Genomic DNA, 21815 nt, shown 5'->3' with positions numbered 1-21815 from the left:
CGTCAATAAGCTTTCTTCTGTTTACAAAACAAAACAGACGACACTATTGATGCAACCAATGAATTGACTGGTTGTCAAATTTGTCAATGGCATATACATTACAGACAGATCAGAAAATAAAGACACAATTTTTCGCGAAATCTAGATTATGTTCTGTCGGCTTATACCGCTAAATTTGTTGCTTACAGTGTGTTTTATGTTATTGGAGGTTTGTGGCAGCCCAGGCTGAATTCAGCGTTTTCTTTTCGATTTGTTTTGCTAACGTCATTCGTTGCTTCTTCTGCAACATACAAAACCATTCACAGAAATCGCTCAGTTATGTGTCATTCAAAAGCCGTCACTCCCTTTCATTTTCTCTATTGTTTGAGTCCAAATTTGCAGTCGTGCATAGTTTACCCAAAGAATTTAATTCATTTTTGTGTCTACGAATTAAATAATTGATTACACTTGCCTTTCATTAGAAAAAAAATAGAACGGGAACTATAGTGAAATGTAGTGAAGAGTTGTGAACTATAATACGAAGTGTTATGTGGATACCACGCAGAAACTGCAGAATGACGTAAAAATTGAAAATTTGCTACCGTAGAAAATATAAATCGAGATTATTAGAATTAACACCTTATACGCGAACATAGAAGTGCGTAACACTCGAGAATTTAGAAAATGAGTAAGCCAGAAACAGATTCGGATAGTTCGGAGGAATTTTTCGATGCTGAAGATTCGACGCCTAATCGCCTTTCCACTTTAAGGTTCGTTGTAATGCGTACAAGTTTCAAATTAGTAATAGGAAGAGAGTTGGTCGGAGTCACGCTTTTCGAATACTTTACATACATGTACATTCTCCAAAAACAACAAATTCTCTTAAGGACACGTCAATTGAAAAGAAATTTTCTTCAAATGATCACCTGTAACGCGAGCACCTTTTTTTTATTTTGCAGTCGTAAATGCAAGCTATCACTTGAAAGTACACAAACGCAGGATGGATTTATATTCCCTGACCCGGCTGTGCGTGTTAATCCTTCATCTGACAGCGATGCAACACCGATAGGTGGCGGTACTCCAGCTACCAGCAGCCCGACAAGTAGTCTGAGCTTGGGTGCGCGAGGACCCAAGCAGGACATGTTTGTCGAACCCAAACCCGTGCAGGTAAGAAAGTAGACTATGGCGTTAATTTGAAAGATTATGGCACTACAATCTTTGAAGTTGATTATAATTATGTGTAGCTGTTTGCATGCCATTTTATTACAAGAACTACTCCTGAATTTTAAATAGTTTACGTAGCGTTGTAATCAGTTTTATGTATTTTTGAAGTACCCAAGTTTGTAGGCAATTTCATGAGTATAAGACTGGGCAGTTGATTTTTTCGTATACCAACGATCCATATAGAAAACTATAAATTATATAAACAGACTTAGAAATATCTATTAATGCTTAAACTAAAAACAAATACTGGTATGCAAATCAGTTTTTCGCTCAAATGTTTTCGATTTCACTTTCAAAACCATTTTTGGAAACTTGCTGTTGGCTACACATAAAACGACGGCTTTACACCCCACCCATTTCTCCGACTAGCGTTATTCATTCCATGTTACTGCCATGGCATAAGTAGTAAAACCGTCGGCGTCCAATTTGTACGTGACAATAAAAATTAAATTTGCATATTTGTATAACAATTAAGCCTAAAAAGAATACTACTTTATTTGAGCAGTAGATAACAGCAGGTGTTTATAAATTATATACTCTTATTGGTGTGTAATTAATTAAAGTTAAATTAAAAATTAAATGCACTACTGATTGCTAAATTTTTCTGTCAACATATAACTATTTATGTCGCTTGTATGTACTTACATATATCTGTATGTAATGAAATTGAAATAAATGGCTTAATTAACTATTAACTGACCAAAAAAAAGGAAAAATTAATGGTATTCATACTCTGTCAAGCACTTTAACTTATCACCTGCTGAAAGTATAATTATGCCCTAGTTAAATTACCGCTATTATTGTGCGAAGATAAGATATGCACATCTACATACATACTTTATGTATCATATACATATATGTATGAGTATAAATGAGCATTTGTACTATCTTATTGAACAGATAAATATTTAGTCTACTTTTTTTGGTGGAGTAATATAATTGAGCGTTACCAAATTCAAAGGAGTAATTGTTTGGGTTTTCGAATTCATTAATGTGCCTTGCAAAATAGCACATTATCTTTAAAAATATATACCATAATTTAGATAATAATGTATACGAGCCGTAGCCGAATGTTTTTGTGCAGGGATCGATGTCTACTGTAAGTATGAAACACCAAATGATAGAAAAGGTTTTTTTTTTCTAATAGTGGTCACCTCACGGCAGGCAATGACAATCCTTTGCGCGCAGTTCTGCGATGAAATATTTCAAAAAATACCATTTGCTGTTCGGAGGCGGTATACAACTTTTGTGGAAGAATATGAAGACGCGCGTCTCAAATTTGCCACAGCTAAACACCCAACAAAGGATGTACGCGCCAATACAGCAAAGTACTCATTGAATTGAAGTGAGCCAGATAGAAATGCAGGTGCGCTAGGCCCAACTGTTGTTGGTGTTGCAGTACAATGTTCTAGGATAGACTAGCTTAAGAAGTTGTCGTTCTCGTTGCAGTAGTCTTAGTAAGGGGCGTCCATAAATTACGTGAGGTGTTTTTTTCAATTTTCTGACCCTCCCTCCCCCCCCGGTGAGATGTCGTGAGATTTTATTCAACCCCCTCCCCCATCCCCCAATCTCACGTGAGATTTTTCAAAATGTGGGTTTCTTATGTAAACGCGTTGGTTGTTATTGTAAAAAGAAAAAAAATTTGCTTCGTGCTTTTATTTACGTCTAGTTAAGACTAGTAATCAATATTGCTGAGAGTTATAAGTGTAATAAAAATTTAACAATAGAAGAATTAAATCGTAACTACTGCGATTAAAAAAAGAATATCTACTCCAATTCAGTCCATGGAGAATCATGCGCTGTTTCAAGAGAGACTATTGGGACCAACATGTCCATATGATTTTCAGTAAAATCATGTGCTCCTTCAACTTCGTTCTAATCTAGCCACTCTAAGTCGTTGACGCTTGCGCACAGTAACTCATTAGCTCGTCTTGTGACAATCCGTGAGGGTCGCACTTTGCGGAACATACGCGCTTGCTTAGCTGGTGCAATGTGAGCTGTTCTCCTGTGCTCTGCAGCTCTTGTGATAGATGCGAAGTAAATACCGCATGTACTGCAGCATATTTTCTCTAAATCATCACGTATACGTGGGCAATAGAGATCAATAGGCGTGCTGATGACGGCATTCAGCGGTTGAATCGGTACGCGTATTAGAAATGGAGCAAATGATTTTCCGTCATGTTCTTTAAAGTCCGGAATTGTCAAACGTCAACCTGAGTGATAGGGCGTTCGGCTCATAGTGGCGCGAAAACAACCAACGGGCTACACTGTACCGCAAATTCAGATTAAATTGAGCTATTTGGTATAAAACAAATATGGTGGTTTGACAGTAGTAATGTATAACGTCGAAGTATGAATGAAATTATTTTCTTTCGAACGAATTAGTGAATGATCTTAATCATACTACGATTACGCTTGAGATTAAATCTTAAGCATGTACAATTTTTTTGTTTCAATCAGAAAAAAAATTGCGTGATATTTGCCGAGACCCCCCCACTCTCCAACGTAAGATTAGATGAGATTTGACTCGACCCTCTCCCCCCCTTAAACATCTCACGTAATTTATGGACGCCCCCTAAGGCATGCTTAAATTTTGTGGGTGGGATACGGTAGACAGGGCTAGTTTACTGGGGCGGCAGCCCTTGGTCGGGAAAAACCTGAGTCATTCCGGTAACGTAGAACCGGCTGCCATGGGCGGCTTAAGTTTTGTCATCAGTGTTGCACTTATTAAAAATCTGCCAACCCAGCAGTTGTTGATTTCTAATGGAAGGACTAGAAAACGAGTTGGTTCGACGGAGTAGGTACATTCCCACAGAACTACGTCACGAAGTAGGAACGGGAAAAGTTAGTTTACCATTTTTCCGCTCTTGCCAGAACGCGGTGAGGCTGCTAAACTCTTCTTCTTTGAATGTCGGGCAAACTTGAAATCTGCAACCATCCACTATTTTTCATCGCTTATCAGAGAGGTAAAATAGTTTCACCACAACGGGAACTAGAGAGGGCGACTTGTGCCCAAATGTTTCCGCAATAGTCGGTTTAACGTTACTGGAACGATCCGGATTTATATACGGGCAACAACTGTGACAGAACTTGTATCCAAACACAACGGGCCTCCAGGCCTAAGGAGCTCCTCTACATTCTCAATGAGGGTGGCAACCATCATAATCTTCCCTAACCTATGCGAACCTATTTTAAGTGGCAAATGGAGAAGTGGTTAGTTATGCCGATGCTCTTTCTCAAGTTGGACAATGCATTTTGAGTATATCGAAATTGATTCTGTATGGATAGGAATCTGCTACAATATTCGAACGAAATTTTTCGTACTAGTTCCTAAGCTGTTGTTGTTGTAGCAGCCTAGACATTCCTCATACTTACATTCGGGGAATGCTGCTGGAGTGGCAATCCTTGGCTGAGAACCGACTGCCGTGGATACGAGTTCCTGAGCTATTATTTGCTGGTTTATGTAGAAGGGCAGTTTACTCATGTTAAACAATTGAAATTTAATGTGCTACAGTTTGCAGTCTTTATTATTTAAATTAAATTGATTGAGCGCAGATAGCGTAGATCTGACTTTTGTATGAAAGAGGAATTGTTCTTTTTATTTTTGTAAATTGTTGTGACATGATTTTGGAGAACTCTGCTGTAGTGATATTTAATGACTGAGAAAATCTGCTCGTTCCAGTCACTTAGGCGAGAAATAAAATCTTTAATTGGATGGCTGTTGGCAAACTGTTCTGTATAGCGAAATGATCTGCATTTTACACGATCACGATATCTTGCTCCAAAGGTCGAACACGTATTAAATAAATGAAGCTTAAGTTATATTTTTTCGTCTTTAAACGATTGTAACATTGCCCGTTGCTTGCAATACTAGTGAATCTACGTCTAGTGTCTCCTTGAGACAAGTTTTGTTTCCAATAAAGGCCCTATGATTTGAGACCTTAGGGTACCACGAAAAAAAAATATATGTATAGCCTACGGAAGGTGCAACCGCTATTAGAAACAACTTTTTCTTCGTTTTGGTGTTTCTCAGAGATTCAAACCAACGTGTAACGAATTTCGAATAGTCACGTAGTCACGCACCAACCCATCCGGCTACGGCGCCCGGATATATATATATATATATATATATACGAGTATATATGTATATATAATATAAAGCTTGATTGGTATTGGAAAGCGACGTTGCAGGCAGTTGGTCTGGATTGTTAATCTGAAAATTGTAGGCTTAATATTAACATCTAGACCTTGAGTATATCAGGAAAATGAATCTACTAAGGATACACAATCGCATCCGGCTAATTTGGGTCCTAGGACACAGGGGAATAACTGGGAACAAAATAGCGTAGGTGAGAGAGACTGCAATCTCGCCATGAATAAGACCTGAGCCCTTCCTTGCTATGGGACAATGCACCAGCAAGGAGACGCTTAGTGTTGAAGAACTAGGGCTAAGGGAGGTTCGCTGACACCAAACTATGGGGCTACGCCAGGCGAAATCCCTATGAGTAGAGGGCACAAGAGACCATGAGGTCGAAGGTCAAATCTTGTGGAAAATCTAATCTAATCTACAATCTAGAAGAAGAGATATCAAAAATTGCGAGAAATGACAGTTTCCGTTAAAGGCGATTCGCCATCTGAGCGTCTATAATACCCGAAGGTTTTTTCACAAGAGCTGTCTGCTCCTTATAGGTAGTATTAAACTTAAAAAAAAAACAAATTCAAAGAAAAATTCGAGTTAAGCCGGGCGAAAATGAATGCTTCGCGTGGCTTCGATGTGCTTTTTGGTGGGTTTCTGAGTGTTTAGTCGAGTTAATATTTGAATATTTGTTTTATTTTAAAGCGTAGCGTAATATTTTATTAATTTGGGACGTGAGTCAAAGCATCAGAGGTTTATATTTCATTAGTTACATCGCATTTGGAAAAGTCAATGTTCAAATAATATTTCAATTTTATAACTGTGGAACTTTGTTTTATCAGTTTCAGTTTAGAAGTGAGAAATACAAGAAATAAAGAAGCATTTAATTATCATGAATTGTTGTCTTTATTACTGTTAATGTGAACGCACCAGCACAAATATAAAACATAGTTAGCGTGAATTGTTTGCTTGGTGGTTGCAGTATTTATTTAAAAAGTTGTTTACTTCTGTTTCTTCCGTTCAGTAATTAAATGCATTTTTTTTTAGAGTTTAATATTTCATAATCACAAGGAGTATCTTAATTTATTAATTTGCTTAAGTTATTTACACATTTTTTACACTGTCTTTTTTTATTTTCATCTCCTCTTTCGAATATTATGAAACAAACAAAAAAAAACCAAATTCGTTTCGTAGTTTGGTAGGCAGCGATTTCACGAATTGCGTCAGTGCATGCAAAATGATGAAGATGATAATCCCGGAAACACACTCACACCTGATTCTCAGGTATTATCACAAATTATTTTCCTTTCACCTATTTTATTGATTTATACATATGTATGTATGTATATACCTATAAATGTAATAACAAATATAACTAAACACCTTTTCGTACTAATCCGATATTCTATCACTGATTTAGTTTATCGTTCCAATAATTTTAAATTGTTCCGTACACCAAATAACAAAAAACAATTTTTCTCACCAAAATCTAATGCTTGAAATATTAATAATACTCCTTCTTTTTCCATATGTCCATGTACATACATAAATGTACAGAATAGCTCCACTGATGGCGTTTTCGCTAATCGCACGACACATCCCTTTAAGGTTATAGAGAATGATACCATGAGTATACAGAGCATGACCTCTTTGGGACGCGTTGGCCGCATTTTGGCCGGCAACATAGATCCGTCAGGTATGCCAATTTTCGCTTGTGATATTTTGTAAAAATATTTTATGACTTCAATCATTTTACTCAACAAAGTTTTAAGTGTCGATCGTGAATCGCTTGCGGCTCATTCCACATCGTCTACGAATTCTCATCAATTGCAACAGCAGCAGCAGCAACAACAGCAGCAAATGTACTTACAACATTTGCAGCAACAACAACAGCAGCAGCAACAGCAACTACATCAAAATCTGGGTATTATGGTGCCATCCACCAGCAATAATTTGGCGGCATTAGTTGAACAACAAAATGCCGCTGCTGCTGCAGCTGCGGTTGCAGCGATGGCGTCACGCGGCAGTACTGCTTCGCGTATCTCTAATAAACACAATAATACAACACCCTCGCCATCACCATCTCACAGCCACACTTCCTCCTCCACAATTGGAGCTGCTGCTACTGCAGCTGCGACGGCGGCTGCTACAACAGCAATGCCTGAAAATAAGATAATATTTCAAGAGCCAGACGTAATTGCGAGCACCAAGTTGGCACATTCGAAAACAACAGATTCGATCACTTTGAGTGGACCCATTGCACCACCAAGACGCAAGAAAAAGTCACGAAAGTCAACTAGTTCATCGGATCAATTCAGTATAAATGAGGGTATGCATATGTCAGGTGCTCCGGACACCGAAGACACAGATAGTGATACGCGTTCAGTTAAAAGTGTGCTCGATGTACAGCAGCAAAAATTGCGCGATGATATCGCTGAGGAAATCGAACGCTCGTGGCAGGAGACAAGTTCAATGGCAAGTGCAAATGCTGCTAGCAGCATCGTACCATTGCCTACTGCAACAATAAATAGCACGTCGATACATATGACTACAATTGGTGGGCGGACGCATAACATCGGTATGAATGCGCTCACTATGGGAATATCCAATATACCGCTAGGTCCGTCAATGACAACGGCGTCGTCGTCGAGCGCAGTATCTGCATCCATTGCATCGTTAGCACAAACGTCAACCTGCAATACACGTCCTGTGACTACAGCCACTGTAGGCGGTTCTATAAATCGCATCTCACATTCATTGGGAAACAGTTCCACATCGGTCTATTCGAAGCCGAGTCCTTCGAATTCAGCAAAGAGCAACTCTGCACCCGGACGTGTGAGATACTTGTAAGTAATCAAAATTATAAGAAAGAGGCTTACACGTGAGTTATACATTAAAATAAGTTATGCTGCTGGTTTTATTTACAGTTCAATCGATCCTACTCAAGGCCTCAATCTATATAAAGCCACACAGGGAGGTTGTGTGGTTAAGCCACGTGACGAGGCATGCAATAAAGCTGAAGGCCCAACACAGGAGGAGATTAAGCGTATTGAACAAATTCTGATGGACGACGGTGCACGTCCGATTTTAGCTGGTACTGGTTCGAATAGTTTGGGTAGCGGTACAAGGTAAGACAATGAAATGAGCTTTGCAAGAATAAGAGAGTGACAGAAGTAAACTAATTTTACAATTATAAAATAAATGAAGACAAAATGAAATGGATTAAAATAAAAAGTAATAATATTAGAGAAAAAGGCAAAAACTAAAGTAAAATAAAATTAAATGGAATAAAGAAATAAAATAAAATAATACAAAATAAAATAATACAAAATAAATATAAAAAGAGAATGAAATAAAATGGAGTAAAAAATAAGATTAAAAAAAATGAAAATAACTTAAAATGGAATAAAAAAATAAAATACAATAAATTAATATAAAATAAAATGGAATAAAAAAATTAAATGAAATAAAATGGAATAAAAAATAGAACAAAATAAAATAGATTAGAATAACATAACATGGAAAAAAATGAAATGGAAGAAAAACAAAAAAAAAATGTAAAATGGAATAAAATTGAATAAAAAATAAAATAAATTTAAATAACATAACATTGCAAAAAAAAAAAAAAATTAAAAAAAAAAATGGAATAAAAAATAAAATAAATAAAATGAAATAAAAAATAAAATTAAGTTAAATGAAATGACGTAAAATATATTAAAATAAAACATATTAGAATAGATTGGAATGAAATAAAATAAAAAAATCAAAGAAAATGAAATGAAATGCAATGAAGTAAATTAAAATTATAAGAGAAATAGGAAAAAATGAAATGAAGTAAAATTTATTAAACTGAAATATAAAAATTCAAATAAAAAAATAAAAAAACACAAAAAATGCAAAAAAGAAAAAAAGAAAAAAATGCAAAAAATAAATTATTGAATTCATTAAATTATTACATTAAAAAAATAATAAAATGATTTCATAATGTCAGAAACATGACTGGTACCAAAATGGCTGGTAACATTAATGGGAGTAAAACTTGGACTGCTTCCCACCAGAGCATAATCCCCGGAATTAATGTAACTCCCAGCTTCTTAGCTACGATATCACAATTCTATAAAAGTAAAAAATAAAAAAAAAATGAATGAAGTAAATTAATATTATAAGAGAAAAAATAAAGTAAAATGGGAGGAAGTAAATTAAAATATACAATATTAGAATAAAAAAATTTAAAAAATAAAATCAATGATTATTTCAAAATAATATAAATTAAAATAAAATAAAACGGAATAAAAAAATTAAATGAAATAAAATAAATTCAAATGAAATCAAATTAAATTGTATTAAGTTAAATTGAAAAAAGAAAAAGCAATACAATAAAATAAAATATTAGAAGACAAAAATAAAAGAAAACGAAGTAAATTAAATTAAATTAAAACATTAAAGTAATAGAGTAAAATAAGGTAGGAAAAAATAAAATTAAATGCAATGATGTAATTTAAAATTACAAACAAAAAATAAGGAAAAAGTAAAATCAAATGAAGTAAATTAAATTACTTGACAACTTGCTCCCCTTCTCAGCGCATACAACCGCTATTGCAACTAAAGTACAGAATCGCAACAAGGCCCTCAAACCGCTTGCCGGCAGCAATTGTGGCAAAGACAAATAAATGTTGCTATTGACATTTAAAGCAATAGACCGACCGATTCTAAACTATTCTACGCCTGTCTGGTCGCCTGGAACCAGTGATTCGCAGAGGACGAAGCTACAGTCCTGCCAAAACACTGCCGTAAGGACCGCGACAGGATGTCTTATGATGTCTCCGATACAACACCTACACGACGAGGCCAATATGCTACCTATGAAGGAGCATAAAAAATTGCTCAGCAAGCAGTTCCTGTTAGGGTGCTACCGCAGGTCTCACCCATGCAGACATCTGCTTGAGCCTGAGTCACCTCCCAGACATGTCAGGAAGCACTTCCTCAATTACGCGGACGAGATCCAATACAGTTCTGCATCGGACAGTGTATAAACAGGCCATAAACGACATTCATCGGGAAACCCTTACCACCTTGTTAAGCTCCCGACCCCCGAATGCCGTCATCGGAGTCCAACCACCACCCATCGCAGACGAAGAGCTCCAACTTCCCCGAGAGTCCCGCGTAACCTTGGCACAACTACGTTCTGGATATTGTAGCAGGTTAAACTCCTACTTATTCAGAATTGACCCCAACATACTAAACATATGTCCTGCATGTGAAGGCACTCCGAACGACACTAACCACCTTTTCACATGTCCCTCAAAACCCACTTATCTAACACCCCTCTCCCTCTGGGCCCAACCCGTCGAAACAGCTAGTTTCTTGGGGCTATCGTTAGATGAACTAGACTAAGACGACCGGTGATTACACTACACTGACAGGACAAAGTTACTGCTACAACAACAACATATTAAAATAAAAAATTCACTACAACATGATAGGAATAAAATAAAATTAAATAAGATAAAACATGAATACAATAAAAATAAATTAAATTAACTTTTATTATGTAATTAAATCAGTACTAAATCAAATTTTAATAAGTTGGAGATTATTGCCGCAACGTGGGCACAACTTTAAATACAGGTTTCCAAACATTTACCTAGAATATAACCAAAAGCCATGCGCTTTTTAAAATAGCTAGCTAATTTATTTTAAGAAAAAACAGAGTAACATAAATAAATGCCCAGTTGTAACCATTAATCACTTGACACAGTACCTATTACTTAGCTTTAATTCATACATTTTAAACAAGAGACTCCCCATTAGTATTTAAATATTTATTGAGGCATTTTTATTTATTTTTTTTATTAAACATGTTTTTACCTCAGATCTCTCATATGATTAATCATCATTAATTCATTAATTCATGAATTTAAATGAACTTTAGTAAATTCTCAAATTCTTACAGCAATCCTTTTGACATATTCATAATATACAAATTGACCACATTGAAAGGCCCGTGGCAATTGCAAATCAAGTTAGTGTTTTGATTATTTTTTTAGTGCATTTTTCAAACAAATTTATGGCTCAAAACTCATTTACCACTTTAATGTACATACGATGCACATTTTTATAATACTAAATATCGTTTGTTTTCTTTTTCAAAATTGCCTAAGCGTATTTTTGTATAGCTATACTAACATGCATATTTTTACTCATTTTTCAAGCATCTTAAGCAATTAGTCTTTGCTAAAGTTCATTTAGATTGCTTACAAAATGTGTCAATTCAATTCTTGTTGTTGCATATTTACATACTTACGTGTATTTTCATTGGAGCTCGTGTTAATTTTCTATATTCCGTAGATATCCATCACTTGTCTACCGTTCGAGCAGCGACAAGGAGCGTCGCAAATCGGCTGGCGATGAAGATGTTCTCAAGCAGATGAACATCTATGTGCGTACGCGCACTAGTTCTGGCAAACAATTAACCGATTTCGAAATACTCAAACAGGTTCCCGTCAAGAATTTAGATACTGGCGAGAATATGACGCTGTCTGAGGTGCGCTCACCACCAGTTCCCGAAGGCTGGAATCCATTGTCGCTGCACATACTGAAACTCACATCACATTTGGAAGTGAATCCAAAGGAATCCGATGAGGAGAGTGTGATTGGTATACCGCCGAGTAGTGAGGGTCAGCCACCGGACGAAGAGGAAGGCGAGACGGAAGATGGAAGTCGCTTGAAAAAGAAGACAGCACGCTTTAAACGTTTCCTTGGCTCTACGGTGAGAAAAACGGTTGATAAGGCAAAATCGCTGGCATCCGAAGTGTCACACGCCCGGCACAAAGAGGATGTCGCCGATATAACGGATGTCATGAATCCGGAGGCGAATATAAAAATAAAAGCTTCATCAACTAATAAGGGACCATATGAATTTACCAAATTGCAACATGTGCAGGTTAGTTTACTTATTGCAAAACTGAGCGCAGAGAATATTAATAAATTTTTCTTTATTGTTTTAGGATTTGTATGGCGAACATACCGGCGCTGTTTGGTGCATGAAATTCAGCTCCTGTGGACGTCTACTAGCTACTGCTGGCCAAGACAAAGTGCTACGTATATGGGTATTAAAGGATGCTTATCCATTTTTCCAGGTGCGTTTTGTCCATTGCGTATTTTATGTGAAGTTTCTATGTTCACACTCTCCTTTAGGATATGCGCACAAAATATAACGCTGATCAGAAATCATCTCCTACGCCCTCGCAAGAGTCGCTTGTATCCCAACATTCAGAGGAGGCGATCGCCATGGCGGCCGCAGCTGAAAAATGCACTGGCCCATTTATGCCGAAAGCGTTTTGCACCTACATTGGACACACCTCGGACTTGTTGGACGTGTCGTGGTCGAAAAACTATTTCATACTTTCCAGTTCTATGGATAAGACTGTGCGTTTGTGGCATATTTCGCGTAAAGAGTGTCTTTGCTGCTTTCAACACATTGACTTCGTCACAGCAATTGCTTTTCATCCACGTGACGACCGTTATTTTCTAAGTGGCAGCTTGGATGGTAAACTACGCTTATGGAATATACCCGACAAGAAGGTGGCGCTGTGGAACGAAGTCGACGGCCAAACTAAATTGATTACGGCAGCGAATTTCTGTCAAAACGGCCAATTTGCTGTTGTCGGCTCGTACGATGGACGTTGTATTTTCTACAACACAGATCAGTTAAAATATCACACACAGATACATGTACGTTCGACACGTGGCAAAAATCGTATTGGCCGTAAAATAAGTGGCATTGAACCAATGCCTGGCGAGGACAAGATACTTGTGACCTCTAATGATAGTCGTGTGAGATTGTACGATTTGCGAGATTTAAATTTATCCTGCAAATACAAGGGCTATTTGAATGTGTCATCGCAAATTAAGGCATCCTTTAGTCACGACGGAAAGTATATAATTGCTGGGTCGGAAAATCAATGCATATATATTTGGAAAACGAATCACGATTACTCGAAATTGAGCTCGGTGAGTATACAGATTGGAAACAAATTAGTAAAATATTTCTCTGAAGAGACTGACCATAAAGCAAACGCAACGACAAAACGTTTCCACGACAGTCGGTTCTACGTCACCGAAACGACCCGGATTTATATCCGGCCAAGGACTGTCACTCCAGCAGCGTTCCCCGTATGTAAGTATGGGGAATGTTTATGCTGCTACAACAACAAAACGCAATGGGTAACCGAAAAAGTAAAATCTTTGATTATGGCTTGAAAGCTCTTAAGGCCCACGGCTCATTTGGTATGGTTTTTTTGGGTGTTTCTTTAAAGGCGTGGAAACGAAAAAAGATTTTTATTTTTCTTTTCAGTATTTTCTTTATTGATCCATTATTAAAAAACAATTTTTTTTTGCCAAAAAGTTGTCAGCCTTCAAAAATGGTCTTCCAAAAAAAGGCGACACGGATTCCGGAACTCACAGGTGTTTGAAATCAAAAAAGGTTCTTGTTTAGTATAAATGTCGTTATCTTGTGACCTACGATATTTAAAAAAAAAAATTTACAAAATGGCGGACGTTCAAGGATGAAAAAACCCGTTTTTTTTACCCTTTTCTTACTTTAAAGGTCCGAAAAAAAACTAAACAAATTTTGTAGCGTGTAGTGTACACGATAATGACATTAATTCTACGTCATTTATATTTTATTTCATCAAAATCGGTGCAGTAGAACTGGCTATATCTGTGCCCATTGTCCATGTGAAGACCATTTTTTGAAAGCTGACAACTTTTTGAACGAACCTCGTATGACCAAAATAAAATTATACTTTTTAACAATGGATCAAAAAATAAAATACTCAAAACAATAATAGAACATCTTTTTTCGTTGACGTTTTAAACGCACCTAAAGAAACACCATGTCAAATGAGGCGAGGGCCTTAAAGCTTAGGAAAAAAATAACCTGTACGGGGAGTGCTGCTGGAGTGACTGTCCTTGGCCGAATATATAGTACAATAAATGCGGGTCGTTCCGGTAACGTAGAACCGACTGTCGGGGGAACGAAGTAACCGTCTAAATGATCGCTTAAAAAGAATTAGTCGTGTGGCCAAAGCTGCTGCGAAAAATGCAATTGATGATTTTAATTCAACTAGTTTAGAAAAAGTTTTGTTGTTGTTGTAGCTTAGTAAATCCTGTCATTGCGGTGTAGAACCAGAAAACAGGTCCTCTTAAAATATTGTTATTATTAAATAAATTTTCTGTGAATAATGACATAATTTAGATGTCCACCATGAGCACGTCTGCAGACTATCATACAAAAAATCCTCCAAAAAGTCGATTCATGAATGCCTAAATTTTAAGAACGTCGAGATATCGATATTGAAGGTTATTCGGCAACACTTTGCGCTACAGCAGCAATATTTTCAATAGAACGTCCATTTTTTCGTCTGCCAGTCCTTTTTGTATTCTCAACAGAACCAGTTTCTTGAAAATTTTCACCAACCTTTGAATTGTCGTCTCATTCGGACTATTATTTCCACCAAAAAAATCACGAATTTTGCGAAATGTTTTTCTCAATTTTCATAATAAGGCTCAATAATTTTCCGGCGCTGTTCTATCGTGTAAAATTGTACAACTGTCTACTTGATAACTGTCAAAGATGACATAAAAACAGATACTGTCTAGGAATTATTTACTACTGACATCTAGGCGCCACTTTTGAACGACCCTTTTATGTACAGAGTTAACAGGAAAGTCGTCCTAGGTACTTAAAGGTATTATTATCTAGGTCATTTCTGATTAATTATTAATCAAGACGATGTTCAAATCTTAGCCGTTTTTGAGATATATATATTATATTTGAAAGATTATTTTACAATAAATAATTTTTTCTTTTTATTTTTGCTTGTGAGCCCACTTTTTTTAAGGGGTTATAGTTATGAAGCAAATAAAAGACGGGTTGTCAAGGATTTATCCTAAAGAAACTTCAGAATATTTTAATTTGAAAATTTTTGGCGGTTATAAAAGCATCCTTCAAGAATGTAACAAAATTTTTTATTTATGAAAATATTGATTATATCGCGCTGCAGGCGATTTCTGGAACCTCCTTTAAAAAAAGACGATTTACGGTGTACATCGTAACTCAGTATTGGATTATCTGAAATCAAAAAACCAAACAAATTTTGTTAATAAATTAGATTATCTAGTAATTAATCGTTCGGCTAATCAAAATAGTGAATTTTCACAAAATGGCAGCTTTTAAAAGAAATGATTTCGATTTTTACGTTAAAATTTGGCCGTAAATTGATTATAAAATGGAAAATAAGTATCAGATTTACAAAAGGAACGATTAATTACTAGAAAATGTGTCTTTAAAGATCGAGTTAAAACGGTTGACCGATCAAACAAGCCGTTTTCGAGATATCGTGTACACCGACTTGAAAAATGCCGTTTTGAAAAAACCCCGTTTAAAGTTTCAATACCTACCTTAAAACGTGCCGAGGCATCTCTACATATTTAGGTATAACTCCGAAAGTATTGCTTAGATCTACATCAAATTTCGTGCGTATACTTTTGAATATATGTACATTACAAAAATGCAATAAAAAAAATCGATTTTTTTGAAAGTCATAACTGCGTATAACCCCTTAAATGGTACTATAAAGGCGCCGATTTTTTTTTTCTGTTTTTAGTTAAAGGGTATAATGAATAAATAAAAATTATTAATAAAACTTGAACCAAACTCGGCCAGTTAAAAACGGCTGTTTAACAAAATTTGGGATGCAACACTTTTCCCTAAGATTTTCCTATGATGATATGATAACGATCCTCGTTTTTAAATGCTGCCTCATTTCGTCAGCCGCGTCAAGTATCTTTTGTTTTATCGATTGGAGTCATATTATTGTAAAAGAGGTGCTTCATTCCTTAGGATTCTAAGACGACTATTCCGGTAACTCTGCACAGTAATTTTTAGGCCAGTGAGTTTTTTTGCAATTTCGGGGAGACTTACTCAAACTTTACATTTTTTAAGTAAAATTAAGTTTCTGGAAGCTTCCTGGTAGCTCAAGTCGTTAGCTATAATAGAAATATGTTCAATTCACGTCTAAAGTCGAAAAAGCCAGTCTGCCCAACGGTTAACGATTTCTTCATACCTCAATGCAAAAAAAAAGTATATATATTTTTATAAATTTTTTTCTCTCTCAGGTACGCCGTGATCGCAGTGATTTTTGGGAGGGCATTAAGGCCCACAATGCTACTGTAACTTGTGCCATTTTTGCACCACATCCAGAGGCCATCATAAAATCGGAGCCCGATGAAATTGGACATAGCGAGAAGGTGAGTAAAGTAACAGAACAGAACTAAATAGTTGGAAGATGTTTCAAAACGGATTTTGCTGATTGTTGCGGCAGGCGCATATTTATCATTTTTATCATTAATTCAGAGTTGGAACCATTATTATTTATGCAGATATAATGCAAAGACAACACCATATTTTTATTCTAAGAAGCGAAAGCGCCGAATGATGTGTGACTACTATTCGGAAGTGCGCAGGTTCGCCTCTCCGGGCATGAAAGGCCAAATAAATGATCGAAAAAGCTTTTTTTAATAGCTGCCGCCACTCGGCAGGCAATGGCAAAATTCCGAGTGTATTTCTGCCATGAAAAAAAGTTCCTCATAAAATTTATCTGCCGTTCGGAGTCGGCTTAAAACTGTAGGCTCCTCCGTTTGTGGAACAACATTAAGACGCACGCCACAAATAGGAGGAGGAGCTCGGCCAAATACCCAAAACGGATGTATGTGCCAATTATATATATATATATACAGGGTGAACGATATGAAGTGTTACCTATTCAAAACACCATAACTTTTTTGTGTGAAATTAGTTTTTATTGATTTCAAAGACAAAATTGTTCAAAAATGATTACAATTTTAACATATATTCACTTTAGCTCGATATGACCACCTTTTGCCTTGACTATAGTCTTCAAACGGTCAAAAAATGAGTTGCATGCTGCACGAATGTGATCTTGAGGTATTTTGATCCATTCTTGTATAATCGCTTTTTTCAGCGCATCCATCGGATTTGCGTCTGACGAATTCGAAAGCCATTTTGTGGACGAAATGAAGTGTGGAGCATGATTTTTTAACCATTCTTGGTTCACACGAGCTTTATGAGACGGTGCCACGTCCTGTTGGAACGTCCATGGTCTACGACCGAAATGTTTGCGTGTCCACGGCTCTAAAGCAGCTTCTGAAACATTTTCCCGATAATAAGTCGCATTCACTTTGACACCAGGCTCGATAAAAACGATTGGAGAGCGTCCATCAGCGGTCACTGCGGCCCAAACCATTACTTGCGATGGGAAATTGCTTCGAGTGGCCATACGTAGGCTTCGTTCAAGTCGAGCCTTCACTTTCCGAACCATTTCTGGCATTGTTGCGGCTTTTTTTGGTCCACCTCCATAGCGTTTTGCAATGCTACCAGCATCATACACAAACATTTTATTCACTTTGAGTTAACTGAGCTCACGAACAATGGCTGGTTGTGATTTTCCAGTCAAATATAACGCAATCACACTATTACGTTTGAATTCCATCACAGAAAAAAAAATTCAACAAAACTGAGACGCAAATGCTTTTGATGGCTTATAAACAATATATTGAACTGTCATTAGAACAATTTTGACGTTGATGTCATGAGCTGTTTTACAGATACAAGCAGTGTGAAGTTGGTAACACTTCATATCGTTCACCCTGTATGATTCCCCTTTTGAGTAGTCTAAATGTTTATGAATTCGCGTTGCGCTTAATTGTGCTTTTTGCCTTGCCATGTTTCTTCAAACTTCCGACCGAACTCCATTCGCATGTCGTTCAGATGCTTAAGCCAAAACACATTTTTATTTAAGGTGCCTTGTGTTAGTTTATATCGGAGTCTGTTGCAATTGAATTTATTAGAAAAAGGTCATGCTCGCGACTGTACTCGTATATTTTCCTTTGCAAAACTAAACTCGTAGAACAACATTTTTTTCTTATATGTGAAGGTTTTACATTTTTTTTACTATTGATCATTAACACAAATTTTTCTTGCTTTCCATTTTTAGTTACAAAACCATCAGCCGGATCCACTGGTCGAACAGCATAAAAAGGGTTGTGGTTATGTAATGGTTAGCGCCGACTTCAATGGTGCCATCAAAGTGTTTATCAACAAAACGAAACCCAAACACAGCAGCTTACCCTACACAGCAATCGCAGACTAAGCTATTCATTTATTATACGCTGATTTAAAAATAAAAAGTGATATTGATTAAGAAAGCCTAGGCTTGGTTGGCGGCACTCGCTACCCACCTCCTTAGGCGTTATTCATTAAATTCAAAGCGACGAAAGTTTAAAAGTAAACAAATGCTTTGCCAATAGACTAATGAAAAACTATTTTCCGCAATACAAAATACAAAAAACAAGAAAAAAAAAAACAAAAACCAAACATAAAAAACAAACTTGGTTTTGGCTCGATTTGTAACGTTTAAAACAAAAGAAGTCGTGCGTACATGTAGATATATTTTATTTAAATTAACAAAAAAAAACAGTAATTTAACTATGCCGCTTCCGTTGGGGAAGAAGCAACACGTTTTCGAAATTGTTAAAAGATACCCCTTTTCCCCTTTTCTTATAATTATGTTGAATGAAGAATGACGATTCATTTGATCAAAAGAGTATTAAGTGTTGTACATTGACTTCGCTAATGGATTTATTATGAGAAGCAAATATACTAGACGTATTTATGTTTTTGTCCGAACTTTACATACCAGACATTATTCTTCGCTGCACTGCGCTGCGTATTGTCATGCAAATGTGTTATTGTTATTATTATTGTTGTTATGAAAGTATTTTCCTTTTTAAATTTCGCAAGTTTTCGAAGGTTTAATTTTTACTCAATTGACGTTCATACATATAAACATATGCTACTACCACCTACATACATCTACACTATGTATGTACGTCGTAGTCTAGTCTCGAAACAATAAACGTCGCTTATAAATAAAATAACTAAAATAATTAATTACAATAGTATTGGGGGTAAAAACTAGACAAAAAGTCAATTCGTTTAGATAGCACATTGCAGAGCATTGCATTGCAGATTTGTTTACTAAGTTGTAAAGAAGCCAATTAACTTTATAGTTATATATGTGTGTGTATTTATATTGCTAATATGTACGTGTGCATGTAAAGGAAGTGATTATGTAAAGGAAAACAAAAACCATCAATCAAAATAAAATGCAAAAATTATTTTATTTACAATAAGCGAATGTTTTTCAAATACGTGACTTACCTACGCAGTATGCTGATCAACGGGAGCTTTCGACTCTGGAGTAGATACTAAATGACCGTTTAAATACAGGTAAATAATTTTTTTTAATCTTAAGGGGTTAGGGGTAGTCAGAGGCCCGAAAAAATGATAATTTTCAACAATTTTTTTTTGCTACTCAATTGCTTTATTTTTATAAAAATAATAGTATGGCGTTCCCCCACTGTGAAAATTCGAAAAAATCGATTGTTTTTTTTTTTGCATAAATTGTTAGTATAACTAGTACTCAAGAAAATGTGGTAAAAATTTTAAAGCAAAACTCGCTTTATTCCCGATTCTATGTGCACTTAAGGGGTTATACGCAGTTATGACTTTCAAAAAAATCGATTTTTTTTATTGCATTTTTGTAATGTACATATATTCAAAAGTCTACGCACGAAATTTGAAGTAGATCTAAGCAATACTTTCGGAGTTATACCTAAATATGTAGAGATGCCTCGGCACGTTTTAAGGTAGGTATTGAAACTTTAAACGTGTTTTTTTTCAAAACGGCATTTTTCAAGTCGGTGTACACGATATCTCGAAAACGGCTTGTTTGATCGGTCAATCGTTTTAACTCAATCTTTAAAGATACATTTTCTAGTAATTAATCGTTCCTTTTGTAAATCTGATACTTATTTTCCATTTTATAATCAATTTACGGCCAAATTTTAACGTAAAAATCGAAATCATTTCTTTTAAAAGCTGCCATTTTGTGAAAATTCACTATTTTGATTAGCCGAACGATTAATTACTAGATAATCTAATTATTAACAAAATTTGTTTGGTTTTTTGATTTCAGATAATCCAATCCTGAGTTACGATGTACACCGTAAATCGTCTTTTTTTAAAGGAGGTTCCAGAAATCGCCTGCAGCGCGCTCTATAATCAACATTTTCATAAATACAAAATTTTGTTACGTTCTTGAAGGATGCTTTTATAACCGCCAAAAATTTTCAAATTAAAATATTCTCAAGTTTCTTCAGGATAAATCCTTGACAAGCCGTCTTTTATTTGCTTCATAACTGCGTATAACCCCTTAAGTGAACGCCCGTCGATTCGGCCCCGTAGCGCTTACGATACGATGCTTTATTTCAAACGCGTTTTTCTCGAAACGACTTTTTTTGATAAGGTGGCAACGATTTCTCGAAGATTAATGAACCGATTTTTATTTTATTTATTTTTTATTTTTTTTTAATTTAATTTTTATTTTTAAAAGCTTACATGATAATAAAATTAAAAGTAAACTAAGCAAACGCAGCGCTAGCAGCAGAGGCTTTCTGTTGTCTGGTGATGTACTATATGTTGAATCAGATACGACGGAGTAGGTCGGTGTCCTTCAGAAATTTGTAAATATTTTTGATGTTTTCTTCAGTGGCTTCTTTTAGAAGTAGAAGAGGATCTGTGTTGCTGAAGTGGTGATGCCTTTGAGAAGCAGGTTCTGGGCAGGATACCAGTAGGTGATGTACACTGACTGTTGCTTGGCAGAAGGGGCAGGTGTTGGGTGTATTACCCTGTAATAGGTGCAAGCTGGTGATTATGGTGTGCCCAATACGGAGTCGTGTGAAGGGGGAAAGGTGGTTGGTGGGTACCGATGTTGGATAGGCAGGTTTTGAACGTTTGAGGTTGATGTTGGAATAATGATGTTTGTATTAATTTAATTTTATTTTTTTCAAAAAGAAAATATGCCTTGTGTAAGTTTTTATGAATAATCATCTGAAATCAAAAAATCAAAAATTTTATTAATCTACACAATAGTGGCTATCGTTGTAGGTAGCCGATTTTCAAAATTTTGAAAGTAACTATTTTTTTGGGCCTGTTGAAAATCGCAAAAAAAATGGTGAAAAATACACATCGAAATTCAAATCACCACCATTTTTTCAAAAAAAAAAAAACAATAATAATAATAATAAAACGGCTACGTACAACGATAGCCACTATTGTGTAGATTAATAAAATGTTTGGCTTTTTAATTTCAGATGATTATTCATTGCTGTATCGCTGCCACCAGATGACGCCATTTTTTTTAACTCGTTACGTTTACTTACATAAATTTGTCAATTTTCAATCTTTTTTAATAAAAATTTACATCAACATAGTTTAATACATATGTATATAATAAAATTGCCTTTTGTCCGATCCTCAAACAATCATTCC

The 21815-nt window shown here is 35.8% G+C and overlaps 1 protein-coding gene across 2 annotated transcripts; it reads left to right on the top strand.

Annotated features, from left to right (window-relative positions):
- The first annotated feature begins 311 nt into the window (after nucleotides 1-311).
- On the top strand, nucleotides 312-18853 carry LOC128855661 (uncharacterized). Of its 2 annotated transcripts, none has more exons than XM_054090745.1 (11): nucleotides 312-749; nucleotides 939-1146; nucleotides 6533-6622; nucleotides 6896-7034; nucleotides 7104-8184; nucleotides 8242-8466; nucleotides 11687-12281; nucleotides 12346-12477; nucleotides 12536-13351; nucleotides 16520-16651; nucleotides 18418-18853. In XM_054090745.1, the coding sequence occupies exons 1-11, from the start codon at nucleotides 664-666 to the stop codon at nucleotides 18571-18573; spliced, it is 3660 nt and encodes a 1219-aa protein (XP_053946720.1). In that variant the 5' UTR covers nucleotides 312-663; the 3' UTR covers nucleotides 18574-18853. The 2 variants fall into 2 exon arrangements, with proteins under 2 accessions (XP_053946720.1, XP_053946721.1); XM_054090746.1 differs by having other exon boundaries at nucleotides 313-749; nucleotides 8266-8466.
- The last annotated feature ends 2962 nt before the right edge of the window (nucleotides 18854-21815 follow it).

This window comes from Anastrepha ludens, chromosome 2 (genome assembly GCF_028408465.1).
Source record: "Anastrepha ludens isolate Willacy chromosome 2, idAnaLude1.1, whole genome shotgun sequence".
NCBI lineage: Eukaryota > Metazoa > Arthropoda > Insecta > Diptera > Tephritidae > Anastrepha > Anastrepha ludens.
Note: the sequence above shows the minus strand (reverse complement) of the source record. Positions and strands in the feature narration are given on the sequence as shown.